General features: G+C 33.7%; 1 protein-coding gene across 4 annotated transcripts in view; it reads left to right on the top strand.

The window, feature by feature from the left end:
• Positions 1–15,800, top strand: part of camk1gb (calcium/calmodulin-dependent protein kinase IGb) — a 28,753-nt gene that overhangs the window by 10,020 nt on the left and 2,933 nt on the right. For 3 of the 4 annotated variants that reach the window (XM_048173073.1, XM_048173075.1, XM_048173074.1), the window contains 9 exons: positions 6,453–6,578; positions 8,348–8,422; positions 8,519–8,657; positions 8,801–8,924; positions 9,937–10,012; positions 12,427–12,539; positions 12,651–12,729; positions 13,990–14,077; positions 14,707–15,044. In XM_048173073.1, coding sequence (XP_048029030.1) covers positions 6,453–6,578; positions 8,348–8,422; positions 8,519–8,657; positions 8,801–8,924; positions 9,937–10,012; positions 12,427–12,539; positions 12,651–12,729; positions 13,990–14,077; positions 14,707–15,044 — 1,158 coding nt within the window. Of the gene's footprint in view, positions 1–5,083; positions 5,379–6,452; positions 6,579–8,347; positions 8,423–8,518; positions 8,658–8,800; positions 8,925–9,936; positions 10,013–12,426; positions 12,540–12,650; positions 12,730–13,989; positions 14,078–14,706; positions 15,045–15,800 lie in introns of those variants that run through there. The other variant, XM_048173076.1, reaches the window with a different exon arrangement.

Genomic DNA, 15,800 nt, shown 5'->3' with positions numbered 1-15,800 from the left:
CTAATGATGATTTTTTTTTTTGTAAATTATTATGCCCGATTATTTTCATTGTTTTAAGCAAGAAAATGGGTAAAAAATTTATCTAATAGATTTTTTTTTTTTTTTTTTTTTTTGCATTACACGTTTTCTGAAATGTTGCTGAGGCATTATCTAATTAAATATGCTGTAATTTGCATACATTTACAGATCAGAAATCTGAACAATGGATAAAGCCAGGTTCATAATTCTTGTTTTGATTTGTTTACCTATTATTAGAGTCAAAGGTTTTTACTGAGGGGATTTTGGAAATCTTGTTTTATCACTCCATAATACTGTCAAAAGTCAGGAAAAAAATTGTTTTAAAGGTGCCCAAGAACATTTTTTCACAAGATGTAATATAAGTCTAAGGTGTCCCCTGAATGTGTCTGTGAAGTTTCAGCTCAAAATACCCCATAGATTTTTTTTAATTAATTTTTTTAACTGCCTATTTTGGGGCATCATTAATTATGCGCCGATTCAGGCTGCGGCTCCTTTAAATCCTCTCGCTCCCTGCCCCCCGAGCTCTCGACTATAAAACAGTGCATAAACAAAGTTCACACAGCTAATATAACCCTCAAATGGATCTTTACAAAATGTTCGTCATGCATATTGCATGCATGCTTCGGATCATGTGAGTATAGTATTTATTTGGATGTTCACATTTGATTCTGAATGAGTTTGATAGTGCTCCGTGGCTAAAGCTAACATTACACACTGTTGGAGAGATTTATAAAGAATGAAGTTGTGTTTATGAATTATACAGACTGCAAGTGTTAAAAAATTAAAATAGCGACGGCTCTCTTGTCTCCGTGAATACAGTAAGGAACGATGGTAACTTTAACCACATTTAACAGTACATTAGCAACATGCTAACGAAACATTTAGAAAGATAATTTACAAATATCACTAAAAATATCATGATATCATGGATCATGTCAGTTATTATTGCTCCATCTGCCATTTTTCGCTATTGTTCTTGCTTGCTTACCTAGTCTGATGATTCAGCTGTGCACATCCAGATGTTCTGGCCTTGTCTAATGCCTTGAACATGGGCTGGCATATGCAAATATTGGGGGCGTACTTATTAATGATCCGTAACAGTCAGTGTTATGTTGAGATTCACCTGTTCTTCGGAGGTCTTTTAAACAAATGAGATTTATATAAGAAGGAGGAAACAATGGAGTTTGAGACTCACTGTATGTCATTTCCATGTACTGAACTCTTGTTATTCAACTATGCCAAGATAAATTCAATTTTCAATTCTAGGGCACCTTTAAGGATTAAAATGTTCCCACTTCAGGGTCCAATTTTCACTATTAACTATGACTTTTGCCTCAATAAATCCCTAATTACTGCTTATTAATAGTTAGTAAGGTAGTTGTTAAATTTAGGTATTGAGTAGGATTAAGGGATGTTTAATATGGTCATGCAGAATAAGGCGTACATTTTTTTAAGAAATCGGCTTTTAAAAGATATGTATTGTAATTGAAATCTATTTTGAAGGCTATTGTTTTTATTACCACACACACAAAAAACAGATTAATCATCAAAGTAATCTACTGATGATTACCAAAAATAATCATTATTGATATACCTAGATTAGAAAAAATCTAAAATAAATAAAAAAAATCAAAATTCAACTGCATTGTTTTGCATTTTGTGACTTTCAGACGAATAAAAGACTATTTTTCAAGTCACATATTTTGTCATTGAAGATTTCTAAAAATAGTGTTCAAATATTGTCTCATCTTATCTTGTAAACCCAATATTGTGTCTTGTGAGCTAGGTGTATCGTCACACCCCTAAAATCTACAGATGCTAATCGATAAATAAACACGTTTTTCAGACTATAGTGGGCGAAAAAAACATGCAATGAAAAGCAAACAGCCCAAAATCTCAATTTTTTGCCTTTAATGTCTCGACTTAATTGGCACTACATTTGAGCATTATTAAATCTACGGAAGAGGATTAGGGCCAAGCAATAATAAAAAATAAAACCATCTCGAGATTAAAGTTGTTAAATTTCGAGAAAAAACTCATTAAATTTCGAGAAAAAAGTCGAAATAAAATGTTGAGAATAAACTCGTTAAATTACGAGAAAAAACTCATTAAATTACGAGAAAAAGTTGAGATAAAATGTTGAAAATAAAGTCATTAAATTATGAGAAAAAAGTTGTTAAATTATGAGAACAAATTCGTTAAATTACGAATTTGTTCTCATAATTTAACGACTTTTTTCTCGTAATTTAATGACTTTATTCTCATATTTTAATGACTTTATTCTCAACATTTTATCTCGACTTTTTTCTCGAAATTTAACGACATTTTTCTCATAATTTAACGAATTTGTTCTCGTAATTTAACAACTTTTTTCTCGTAATTTAATGAGTTTATTCTCAACATTTTATCTCGACTTTTTTCTCAAAATTTAACGAGTTTTTTCTCATAATTTAACAACTTTAATCTCGAGATGGTTTTATTTTTTTATTATTGCTTGGCCCTAATCCTCTTCCGTATAAATCTCTTATTTTTTTACAAATTAAATTTTAACTTTTTATTATTATTATTGTTGTTTTTACATTTTATTAATGTATTTTTTCCACTTTTTTGTTTGTACATCAAGTTAAACTAAATGAAAATGGGAAAGTTTGCTTTGGCAATTAGATGAAATAAAATAAGTTCACGGTGTTGCTTTATTTCAAGTAAGGAAAATATTATTATTATTAGTTTCAGTTATAATGATAACCCGGTTTGAGACCATATTCAATTCAAAATCAAGGTGTGCAATAAAAAAAAAATAAAAAAATATATATATATATATATATATATATATATATATATATATATATATATATATATATATATATATATATATATATATATATATATATATATATAGTTTATAGTTAAGTTTACAATCCATACAGGTCATAAAGTGAGATAATTATCTAGTTCCAGCTATACTTTCAAGCATAAACTACTGCATCTAGAGAGCTCTGTCACGACCTGCCCTTGCCTGTGGGTGTTACTGGCACCAGTGGGGCATATTGGGCCGTGGGGAGTTGAGCACAGTGGTTTCCTCTGACAAAAACAACCCGAATTAAACTCCCACAATCCCTCAGCAGGCTTCTACTGGAGTTAACACCCGTCAGGATGAAGTACGACATCTAAAATTGGCTTGAGCCAGAGATTCTATGATGAAAATTCATGTTTTTTTCAATTGCAGTTTTTTCTGCCTTTAGGCACATTCTGTGCACTGACCTTCAGTTTGAGCTGTATTTAGTTTTTATTTATTTATTAATTCATGCATTTCATTCAAATCCACAGTATTTAATGAATTCAGGACTTTCTAAAGGATTATTCACTCATGACCGTAGGTGAAGGTAAACACATTTCTGAGCTCTTGTATTCAATACATGAAAAAGGTGTTGTGGGAATATGTGATGGATGAGGGCAGTGTCAGGGAGATGTGTTTCGTGTGCGTGGGAGGATGAGATTGATTGTTTGAAGCCATGTGTGATGTAGCACTTCTTTTGTTACAGGCGTCATTTAAGCAAATTCAGTGCTATATCAAAAATAAATACCTACACTGCAAAAAAAAAAAGTATATTATACATTTAAAAATATCTATAGTAGTAGTAGTAGTAGTAGTAGTAGTAGTTAAATATTATTCATTCATTTAGTTTGATTTACATTGAAATAGAGCTGCATGATTCTGGATAAATTGAAAATCATGATTTTTTTGTTTCAAAATAGAGATCATAATTCTCCTACGATACTGAACAACTAAACAAAATAACGTAATTTACTAGAGGTTTTGACAAAATATTAATTACTGCATTCTATTTAAAATTCATTATTTAAAAAAACGGTTTGAATGAATGATTCAATGACTCACTCAAATGCTTCACTTGTTTCATTACTGGATGAATCGAGATTTTGAACAAATCTCTTGAATGAATGATTCAATGACAAATACATTTTTAGCAGTCACTTGTCGCCACCTAGTGGTGTAACAATGTAATCAATACAATCGTTATTTGAAGCGCCTACTTATTTTCAAAAGGTGATTTGCTCTATTATGATCACTATCATGGACATCAGTGTTTATATCCAAACTATAAACTTTAATCCCAGTATTCTGTGATTATTTTAATATTTGCAACACAGAAACACTGTGAAGCAGTTTCATACCTATACTTGACAAGTGCTCTCTCTCTGTGTCAGCGGCATACAAATTCGTATGAATTCATACGAATGACCTACACCAAACCCCACCCCTAAACCTACCCGTCTCTGGGGTTTAGACAAATCGTACGAATTCATACGTATTAGCCACCTCGTAAAATACGTACGTATATATGACTATGAGATAGAGTTGGAAATACTGCAATATTCCATAAAAAATAAGAATTGTCCATTTTGATTTCATGGTGACTTTAAAGATGTTGTATGTAATTTTTTTGACTGCACTATTAACATGAAAATTCCATATGTTTGCAGACATTTAAGAAAACATTCTAAGTTCACATACCCAACTTGTTTCTTCGAAAAACAATTCTACAGCCAGTTATTCTATTTTGAAATGTGTGTTCCGTGTCGGAATGTCTGTTGTTGTTTTGGTCTGTGTGATCCCGCCCACTGCCAGTTTACCCAATAGTATTGCGATACCCCTGGGTTGCCGTTGGCAAAAAAACATTGCAGCCATGGACGCAAGCAAATAAACTGGGTCAGAGATCGCATATTCTATCCAGAGCCATTTGTTTTCAACGGCTCTGATTCTACCCAACCTAAAAAGCCTCAGCATCCACCTGTCCAGAGACATATTAAACTCATATCAACTCATTAACTTAGTGTAAGGCAGTCGTTTTGGCAACGTCTGAGGAGGAGGGGGTGCGGGAAACAACTCTTTAATATTTTGAATTTGGGCTGCAGTACCTATTTCAACCACTAGCTGTCAATATTCCATACTGCATTTTATACAGTTACTTCTCAGGTAATTTTTTCTTCATCTAAACTTTTTAAACAAATTAACACAAAGAACTTTCAGCGTATAAAACAGTGATAAGAGTATTACATGAATAATATGAAGATTTGCAGCAGGTAAACCAGTACCAGTGATACCATATGTAATCTCAGCAGCTGTTCTTTATAGCCTGGATAAGACTGTCTTATTCAACCAATCCCATGCTAATTGTAACCTAGCCTCTTTCCGTCGGAGGCCTTGCAGTGCCAGGTGACCTGGTTGCAGGCCTGTGTTTATCGAGGCACCTGGATACCGTCCGGAGCCATTAGCGTTTCAGTTGCGTAAGGGATTTCACTTGTAATCCTCATCCCAGGACAGCTATTCCAGGTTACAGGTGAGGAGAGCATGGAGAAAAGAAAATTAAGCCCTTTAGGTGATCTTCCAAAGCTCCTACCACCACCAGACATTAAAAAGAAATATTTTACTGATTGTTTAAATTATCCTATTATGCAGTTAGTTTGTAAATTCTGAAAATAAAATACATTTTCCTCAGTAGTTTCTCGGATGTTGCTAAAACGTTCTGAATGGTTGCTAGGGTGTTGCTAGACAGTTTCTAAGGTGTTCTGAGTGTTTGCTACGCTGTTTCTGAAGTGTTCTAAGTGGTTGCTACGGTGTTGCTAGATATGTGCTAAGGTGTTCTGTTTTTACGTTAACTACAACTGAATCTAAAACTATTAAAAACATTTCTGTTCATTGAAATAAAGCTGAAATGAATATTAGATGAGAAAATTTAAACAAAAATTAGACTGCAATAAGTTTGCACTAAAATTACTAACTGGAAATAAATCAAAACAAAAACTAAACTAAAATTAGAATGGAAATAAAAATTTAATTTAGCCTAAATAGTAGTATTTAAAACAATAAATAAAATAAAAATGACAAACAAAAAAATACTAAAACTTAATCTAAAATTAAAACAAAAACAGAGTATAAAAATAAACAGAACTGTAACAGTATTCAAATAGTTCTAAAATACCACTGGTTCTGAGTGGTTGCTAAGGTGTTGCTAGGCATTTTCTTAATGCCCCAGGTCTACAGGATTTTTTATTGTCAACACATTTAGTATATTGATATGTTTTTTTTATTATAAAATCAATTGCACTAACAGTAATTGCTTCACACATTACTTCACACCAGATCTCGCCAGAGTCCTGGCCTCTTTCACATGCTGGCAACGGTACACGCATTTCTAGCAGTTAATAAATAAATGGCTTGCAGTGTGGCGCGGAGGTCTCGGCAGGGTTTAAAAGGTCGCATCCTCGCCTTCATTAAATCCTGCTTTACTCTCAGGGGGACATGCCACACCGGCATCACATAAACCAGGATCATGCTCTCTCTCAGAAAAACATAATCCCAGGTAATTGCACATATGACCTTAACTCCATCTTTCTTTCTTTGCTTTCTCTAGGGGAGCGTTCTCAGAGGTCTTCATGGTGAAGGAGAGGAAAACAGGGAAGCTTTTTGCTATGAAGTGTGTGAAGAAGAAAAACAAAAGGGACATCAACCTGGAGAATGAAATCGCTGTGTTGCGGAAGTAAGAATGAAACCTGTGATGTAAAAGTCTTACGCTTTTAAAAGAATACTATTAGCTATGCAATGAAACTGAAATGAGAATTAGCATTGGAAAGAAAATAGGGATTGAAACTAAAATAAACAATTTAAACCCAACAGAGGACATTGAAATTATGGAAGCTTGTTTCCGCCACATAATAAAAAATGTTAATTGCGAGTTTATATCTCACACTTCTGACTTTATAACTCATAATTGAGTTTATATTACACAATTCAGACTATTTTTTACATAATTTTGAGATATAAACTTGCACTTGTGAGTTATAAAGTCTGAATAATGAGATCACAATTTTAAAACTCGCAATTGCGAGTTTATATCTTGCAAATCGGACTTTAAAATTTGTAATTGAGGGATATAAACTCAGATTCCTGGGGGGAAAAGTTCCAAATTGTGATATGCAATATTGCACATATATTTTATAATTTGCTCTCGCTATTGTGGGGTAAAAAAAAAAAAAAATTCTCGCAATTAGTTTATATTAGTATATATTAAGTTTATATCTCACAGTTCTGACTTTTTCTCAGAATTGAGAGATTATATCTTACAATTTCAACTTTATATTTCACAATTCTGAGAAAAAAAAGTCAGAAATATGAGATAAAAAGTCACAATTATCTTTTTGGAATTATGGAAATTATGGAAGGTTGTTTCCGTCACGGAATAAAAAATGGTAATTGCGACTTTTTATCTCACAATTCTGACTTTTTTTCACAATTGCGAGTTTATATCTTGGACTTCTGACTTAATAACTTCTAACTGTGAGTTTATATCACACATTTCAGACTATTTTTCACAGAATTTTGAGATATAAACTTGTAATTCCGAGTTGTAAATTCTGAACTGCGAGATCACATTTTTAACTTATTCTCGCAATTGCGAGTTTATATCAAGCAATTTGGATTTTAGAACTTGCAATTGAGGGGAAAAATGTCAGAATTGCGATATAATACTCGTATATATTTTATAATTTGGGCTTAACTCGCAATTGTGGGATAAAAACGTGCAATTATGCGAAAAAAAGGCAAAAAAACCCCAAACAATTCTGACTTTTTTCTCAGAATTGAGAGTTTATATGTCGTAGAAATAACGAGTTACAAAGTTGAAATTGTGAGATATAATCTCTCAATTCTGAGAAAAAATGTGAGATAAAAAGTCACAATTACCTTTTTGGAGTTATGGAAATTATGGAACTTTTTTCTCTCGCAATTGCAAGTTTATATCTTGCACTTCTGACTTTATAACTCATATTTGTGAGTTTATATCACACAATTCAGACTATTTTTCACAGAATTTTGAGATAAACTCGCAGTTGCGAGTTATAAAGTCTGAATTGCGAGATCACAATTTTATCTTGCAATTCGGACTTTACAACTTGCAATTGAGGGATATAAACTCACATTTCTGAGAAAATAAAAAGTCTGAATTGTGATATAAAGTTACACAGATTTTATAATCTGGGTTTTATAGTTGCAATTATAAGAAAAAAGGCAAAAAAAAAAAAAAAACGTATTACAATTCTGACTTTTTCTCGCAATTGTGAGAGATAATCTCTCAATTCTGAGAAATCAGAAGAAATGTGAGATAAAAAGTCACAATTACCTTTTTATTGTTTTATTCCAGGGCAGAAACAAGCTTCCATATTGTAAATGCATTTAAAACAACATTTATCTGATTTTAAAACAGAATAACTCTATTTCTTTATACTAACTTCTTAATTTGTTGTCATATAGGATCAAACACGACAATGTGGTTTGCTTGGAGGATTTCTATGAAAGTCGGACGCATTACTACCTGGTCATGCAGCTGTAAGAACATCTATTTGTATTACCACCCACTGAAGCTACTTTAAATCTCTTCCTGTTTTTATAGCATGTTGTTGAATTGCTCGTATATCCCGTCAGAGTTTCAGGCGGTGAGCTGTTTGACCGGATCCTGGACCGGGGGATGTTCTCAGAGTTGGATGCCAGTCAGGTCATCAAACAGGTGCTGGAGGCAGTCGGCTACCTGCACAAAAACGGCATAGTACACCGTGATCTCAAGGTACAGAGGTGCCACGTTCACACAAACATATGCATATATCAATATATACTGTCGATATACATATGTATATATAGATGAAATCAACAGACGTGGATTTAAAGCCACAAAACTTTGAGCTGTCTGGATCTGTATTCTCTCTGCAGCCAGAGAATCTGCTCTACTACAGCCCTGATGAAAACTCTAAGATCATGATCAGTGATTTCGGCCTCTCTAAGATGGAAGACCATGGCGTCATGTCCACGGCCTGTGGGACTCCAGGATATGTCGGTGAGAAAGATGAATGAGATAAATGAAGTTTTTGACATTCGGTGAATGTCAAACCACAATAGCAATCTCAGTCTGTAACCTAAAAGGCAGATAGCTTTTGATTTATGAAACTGCTTTCACAACACATTTAACTTCTGTAATGTTACGTTTCTCTGAGTGATGCACAATATTCAGTCGGGGTGTGACGAGATCTCGTGCCATGAGGTCTCGTGAGATTAAAATGTGACGACGCTATTCCAATACCCCACATTTTGAAAGCGGCTCCCTGATGCATGCAAATATCTATGAAAGCTGTCTTAGGCTGGGCTGCGTAGTTGTAACCATCTCTTAGCTTTGTATCATGCTTGAAGAAAACTTTGGTCTCTATTTGCACTTATTGTTTGCAATTGTTTGTTATTAATTTTTATTAAACTGTGGAAAGGAGTTGAGTTAGGAGGTCAAAAGTCCTCATATGAAATCATACAGGAGAAAATTCAGTCAGTTGAGTTTGTGGAAAAACCTTTAACAATGCTTGAGTATTGCTGTTTTTTACTGCATATGATAATTCATACTCAGAAAGCAGAACTGAAATGACATTTATTACAAGATAATTAGTTATTTCAAACGCACCTGCAGGCTATTTTTCTAGACATGCATTTCTTCATTGAGGATTTCTTAAAAATCTTGTCTCATCTCATTCTCATGAACCCAAACTCATGTCTTATCTCGTCTCGTGAGCTACCTGTCTCGTCACACCCCCAATATTCAGTGATAATACTTTTTGGTGAGACGTGAATTTTATTCGTTGGGATCATAAAAAAGGGCACTGTAATAGTATTGGTTAAAATTATTTTATAGTACTGCACTGCAGATGCACGTTTTGAAGTTAGTCTTAGTCAACAACAACACTGATAGAAACAGTCATTTTTTAGAATAACAAGCACTGATGTTTCTTGCACTATAAAACCAGAGACATTTAAGAAAATAATAAACGAGGTTGATTTTAATATCATGTATTTGTATTTCCTCACAGCCCCTGAAGTGTTGGCTCAGAAACCCTACAGCAAAGCTGTTGACTGCTGGTCTATTGGAGTCATCACCTACATCCTGTAAGTCCCTCCCTAACAGGACTGTCATTTCTAAGAAACCAATTTTGCACCAAATGCAAATTCCGAGTTGGACTGTAAACATCGGTGTTATTTACAGAGAGTGATAAACAGATGCCAGGGTCTTAATTTGGAAACCTAAAGCTCACTGAGAGATTAGCAGTTTGAGTCAGAATGAGGCCATTTATCTGTGCTGTTTAATGTCACACAGATTACAAAGTACAATGTAGATCTCTTAGATAGAAGGCGCCCCCTGGTGGAAATCTAAGTTTCATTTGGTTACACTTGAATTCAGTTGTCCACTTTAGACATTCTGCTAACTGCAAGTAACTTTGCAACTTTTTTGCAACTACACTCTAAAAATGCTAGGTTAAAAACAACCCAAGTTGGTTTGAAAATTACAGAAGAGGATTAGGGCCAAGTAATAATAAAAAAATAAAACCATCTCGAGATTAAAGTTGTTAAATTTCGAGAAAAAACTCATTAAATTACGAGAAAAAAATCGTTAAACTTCGAGAAAAAAGTCGAGATAAAATGTTGAGAATAAAGTCATTAAATTACGAGAAAAAAGTTGTTAAATTACAAGAACAAATTTGTTAAATTACGAGAAAAATGCCATTAAATTTTGAGAAAAAAGTCGAGATAAAATGTTGAGACTAAACTCACTAAATTATGAGAATAAAGTCATTAAATTACGAGAAAAAAGTCGTTAAATTATGAGAACAAATTCGTATTATTCTCAACATTTTATCTCAACTTTTTTCTCGAAATTTAACGAGTTTTTTCTCATAATTTAACGAGTTTATTCTCAACATTTTATCTCGACGTTTTTCTCGAAATTTAACGACTTTTTTCTCGTAATTTAACGAGTTTATTCTCAACATTTTATCTCGACGTTTTTCTCGAAATTTAACTACTTTTTTCTCGTAATTTAACGAGTTTATTCTCAACATTTTATCTCGACTTTTTTCTCGAAATTTAACGAGTTTATTCTCAACATTTTATCTCGACTTTTTTCTCGAAATTTAACGAGTTTATTCTCAACATTTTATCTCGACTTTTTTCTCGAAATTTAACTACTTTTTTCTCGTAATTTAACGAGTTTATTCTCAACATTTTATCTCGACGTTTTTCTCGAAATTTAATGACTTTTTTCTCGTAATTTAACGAGTTTATTCTCAACATTTTATCTCGACGTTTTTCTCGAAATTTAATGACTTTTTTCTCGTAATTTAACGAGTTTATTCTCAACATTTTATCTCGACTTTTTTCTCGAAATTTAACGACTTTTTTCTCGAAATTTAATGACTTTTTTCTCGTAATTTAACGAGTTTATTCTCAACATTTTATCTCGACTTTTTTCTCAAAATTTAACGACTTTTTTCTCGAAATTTAATGACTTTTTTCTCGTAATTTAACGAGTTTATTCTCAACATTTTATCTCGACTTTTTTCTCAAAATTTAACGACTTTTTTCTCGTAATTTAACGAGTTTATTCTCAACATTTTATCTCGACTTTTTTCTCGAAATTTAACGACTTTTTTCTCGTAATTTAACGAGTTTATTCTCAACATTTTATCTCGACTTTTTTCTCGAAATTTAACTACTTTTTTCTCGATATTTAACAACTTTATTCTCAACATTTTATCTCGACTTTTTTCTCGAAATTTGAGTTTTTTCTCGAAATTTAACAACTTTAATCTCGAGATGGTTTAATTTTTTTATTATTGCTTGGCCCTAATCCTCTTCCATAGAAAATGGACAAACCCAGCAGTTGGGTCAAATGTTTGCCCAACCTGCTGGGCAGTTTTATTTAACCCAACTATTTTTAAAAAATGACTATATGGCTGGCTTAAAATTAACCCAAAATAGGTTGGAAATTAAAAATCAGACAGATAATTATTAGAGGCAACAATAATAATCAAAAGTTGAACATTTATTAATAAGCAATTTAATAAATGATTATTGCTTAATTATAATTCATTAAAAATGTAAAAAATGTTAATTTCCAACATACTTTGGGTTAATTTTAAGCAAGCCATACAGTAATTGAGTTAAATAAAACTACCCAGCATGTTGGGCAAACATTTAACCCAGCAGCTGGGTTAAAACAACCCAATCGTTGGGTTTGTCCATTTTCAACCCAACTTGAGTTGTTTTTAACCCAGCATTTTTTAGAGTGTAGATGTCAACCAACTCTCATTAGAGTATTAGTAGAAGAATAAGTTGACATGTACTCTCAAAGTTACTTCAGTCTGCAGAATGTCTGTTCGGCGACCATCAGAATAAAGTGTTAGCAGATATTAAGCAGACAGTCTACATGACTGCTAGTTGACGTAGTTATTTATAGTTAATCTAAAGTCTAAAGTGCACTATCAAAATAAAGCGTTACCATTTATTTTGCTTTATCTTCACAGTCTCTGTGGATATCCTCCTTTCTACGAAGAAACCGAGACTCGTCTGTTTTCTAAAATCATGAAGGCACAGTATGAGTTCGACTCGCCCTTCTGGGATGAAATCTCTGACTCTGGTTAGCATCCAATACAAGCATTCATTATTAATCTAAACCTCTCTTAAAATTCTCTAAATCACACCTGTAACTAGAAGCCCTTAACCTCATGTATAATTATTATCTCTCTAGCAAAGGACTTCATCCGCAACATGATGCAGAAGAATCCTAAGATGCGGTATGATACAGATCAGGCTCTCAGACACCCTTGGTGAGTGACGCTTTTTATTGTAGATTTTGCTCTTTGAAATGAAAATTCTGTCATCAATTACTCACCCTCATGTCGTTCCAAACCCTTAAGACCTTTGTTCATCTGCAGAACACAAATTAAGATATTTTTTATGAAATCCAAGAGCCTCTGATAGACTGCAACACAATTACAACTTTCAAGGTCTAGAAAGGTACTAAAGACATCGTTAAAATAGTCCATGTGACTACAGTGGTTCAACTAAATGTTATAAAGCGAAGAATACATTTTGTGAGTAAAAAAACAAACAAAAATTACAACTTTAGTCAACAATTTCTTCTCTTCTGTGTCAAAGTGGTAATAACTTTGCTGCCTATCGGAGGCCAAAATGCTCACAGATTTCATCAAAAACATCTTAATTTGTGTTTTGAAGATGAACGGAGGTCTTACGGGTTTGGAACGACTTGAGGGTGAGTCATTAATGACAGAAATTTCATTTTTGGGTGAACTAACCCTCAATTACTCACTCTTGTGTCGTTCCGTACTTGCTTGATGCGTGAGAATGAATCTCATTGGTTCTCATGCTTGAGCTTACGTTTACCAAATCTGAATGGACTATGTATGTTCGCTGATCAATGTTATGTGAAGAAAAGCCTAAATATGCAGCAGTCATGTCTTGGATTTATTTTACGATCTCTTTATGAGCATTTTGGGTGAATAGACTTTCAGTGGAGGGACAGAAATCAATCAGATTTTATTAAAATTAATATGGATTGTACAGCACAGGTCAGTGTTGTTTGTTAATTAAAACTACAAAAATTGTTTTGAGTACTTAAAGCAGAAATAAAATAAAATATGAATATTAGATGAAAAACTTACACTTGGCAATAGGCTGAAATAAAATAAGTTCAAGTTTAAGTACTAAAATTAATAAAAATAAAGCTAAAAATAAATTTAGCTAATAAACAAAACAGCAAAATTACTAAAACTTAAACTAAAATTAAAATAAAAACTGAGAACATAACAATTATTCAAATAATTATTCAAAAAATATTAAAAAAAACTATAATAGTATCACAATAATACTAAAATAACTCTGATAATTCTCTCTTAATTGGATGCGTTTGTATTGAGATCTTTGCTCTCCATTTAATCTCAATGCAGGAGAAACAAAACCCACAAATCTGACTAAACTTCTTCCTGTCTTAAAGCCTGGTTAAAAGAGGAAACGAAATCCTTGTGTTTTCCACCAGCTCTGGTTTTAAATCCAGCTTTGTCCTCTAGGATTATAGGAAAGACGGCTCGGAGTCAGGACATCTACCATTCCGTCAGTGAGCAGATCCAGAAAAACTTTGCCAAGTCCAAGTGGAAGGTAAGGTCATGTTTCATAACACAGTGTATTCTGTGTTTGGAGTCAGTCTCCAGTGGTTTAGTCTCAGTTGGGTTTTTCAGATGATCCCTGGTCTGATTACACAATTTAAGTCATTGGTTTGTAATCCGTCTTGCCTATAATTGCTCCATCTGTGTGAATATCCGGAACAGACCAGTTTCAGTTAGTTTCAGCAATCTGATTTATGCTTTGAGACACCTAAAGGTGTACTCAGTATTTTTTGTGACCAAATCAGTGTCCTATTCCAAACGTAACTATTATATTTGGAACGGATCCATTATTAGCATACTGCTAAGTGCATACTGTGCAGTATATACTGAATATGGTTTCGTTTCAGTAGTTAGTCAAGAAAAAAAAGTTGCGACATATCTTACTGTCATTTATGAGTCACGCTGGTAATGGAAATGCACTGCATTATAGGAAACAATTCTCATTTTGCACACTGCATGCTGCACATGTAGTAGATCAACTGGGTCTTTTATTCATGCAGAAAAATTAATTTGATTGTTTTTCATTTTACTTCATGTTTCAATATACAATCAAAGTGTGATTTGCTTCAGTTCTTTCCTGCTCTATACTGACTATCTGAAATCATGATCTCGTCACTCCAGCAAGCCTTCAACGCTACAGTGGCTATTCGTCAGATGAAGAAGCTGCAGCTGGCCCACTCTCAGACCTGTCTGAAGCAGATCCCTCCAACTGTGCCTGAGATCAAGGTCATCGCGACATCCACACCTGAATCCGTGCGCAAGAAGCCGTTCGCCGAGACCCCCGAACAAAACGGCAACGTGCTCGTTAATCAGATGAACTTGCCGTCCAGCTCCACAGAGTCAAAAAGTCAGTTCCACCCGGTCCGGGTCAGTCACAGCGAGACCACACATGTTGGGACCCTCACCATTGCAGAGAAGGGCAAACATGTGTATCACTCGGAGCCAGCTGATCTAAATGGGTGAGTGTTTGTGTTTAAAGGTCATGTCATGAAAACATGATCTTTGTTTGATCATTTGAAATAAAACTCTAACCCTCTAAACTTGAAACTAAGCTCTGAAAATGTGTTATTCAGAAGCCATGATGAGTACATTAACACATGACCTCCTGTGTTTACATGCTGTTCCTGATAGAAATGCTTAAATCAGCTAGCTAGACTAACTAAGAACAGTTTTTTTAGCAACTCAGGACACGTTTACACGACAATAATGTACTAAAAACAGAAATTTTTCCTTTTTTTTGTTTTTTTTTTTCATTTACAGACAACAACGCTGTCAAAATGATCCCCGTTCACAGGGATCTGCGAAAACGACTAAAAGCGCTGTATTCTGCTGCCAGGCCAGTAGTTGGCGGTCACTTTGTAAAGAAACACTTCGTACCTATAGACTGAACACGTAATACACGTGCATATAAAGTCACCGTTTTCACAAACTCACGTTTAATCATTTTCACTTTGAAAGCTGTTTTCAGAAGTTGCATTTTCAGGCCCAAAAAACACTGTTGTCGTGTAAATGAACGGACAAAATGCATACGATTTTTAGTTGTAAAGCATTTTTAGTTGAAAATGCTGTCATTTAAACGCTCCCTTAGTGTGGGCATAGTTACTCATTTCAAGGCTAGCCAATCATGATAGAGGTAATTTACATCGTAAAAGGTACAGTGGCGAAAAATGACCTCTTAAAGGTACAATGTGTAAATTTTAGCAGCATCTAGTGGT

The sequence above is a fragment of the Megalobrama amblycephala genome, linkage group LG21 (assembly GCF_018812025.1).
Source record: "Megalobrama amblycephala isolate DHTTF-2021 linkage group LG21, ASM1881202v1, whole genome shotgun sequence".
Taxonomy (NCBI): domain Eukaryota; kingdom Metazoa; phylum Chordata; class Actinopteri; order Cypriniformes; family Xenocyprididae; genus Megalobrama; species Megalobrama amblycephala.
The sequence above is the reverse complement of the archived record's forward strand: the minus strand, read 5'-3'. Positions and strand labels throughout refer to the sequence as shown.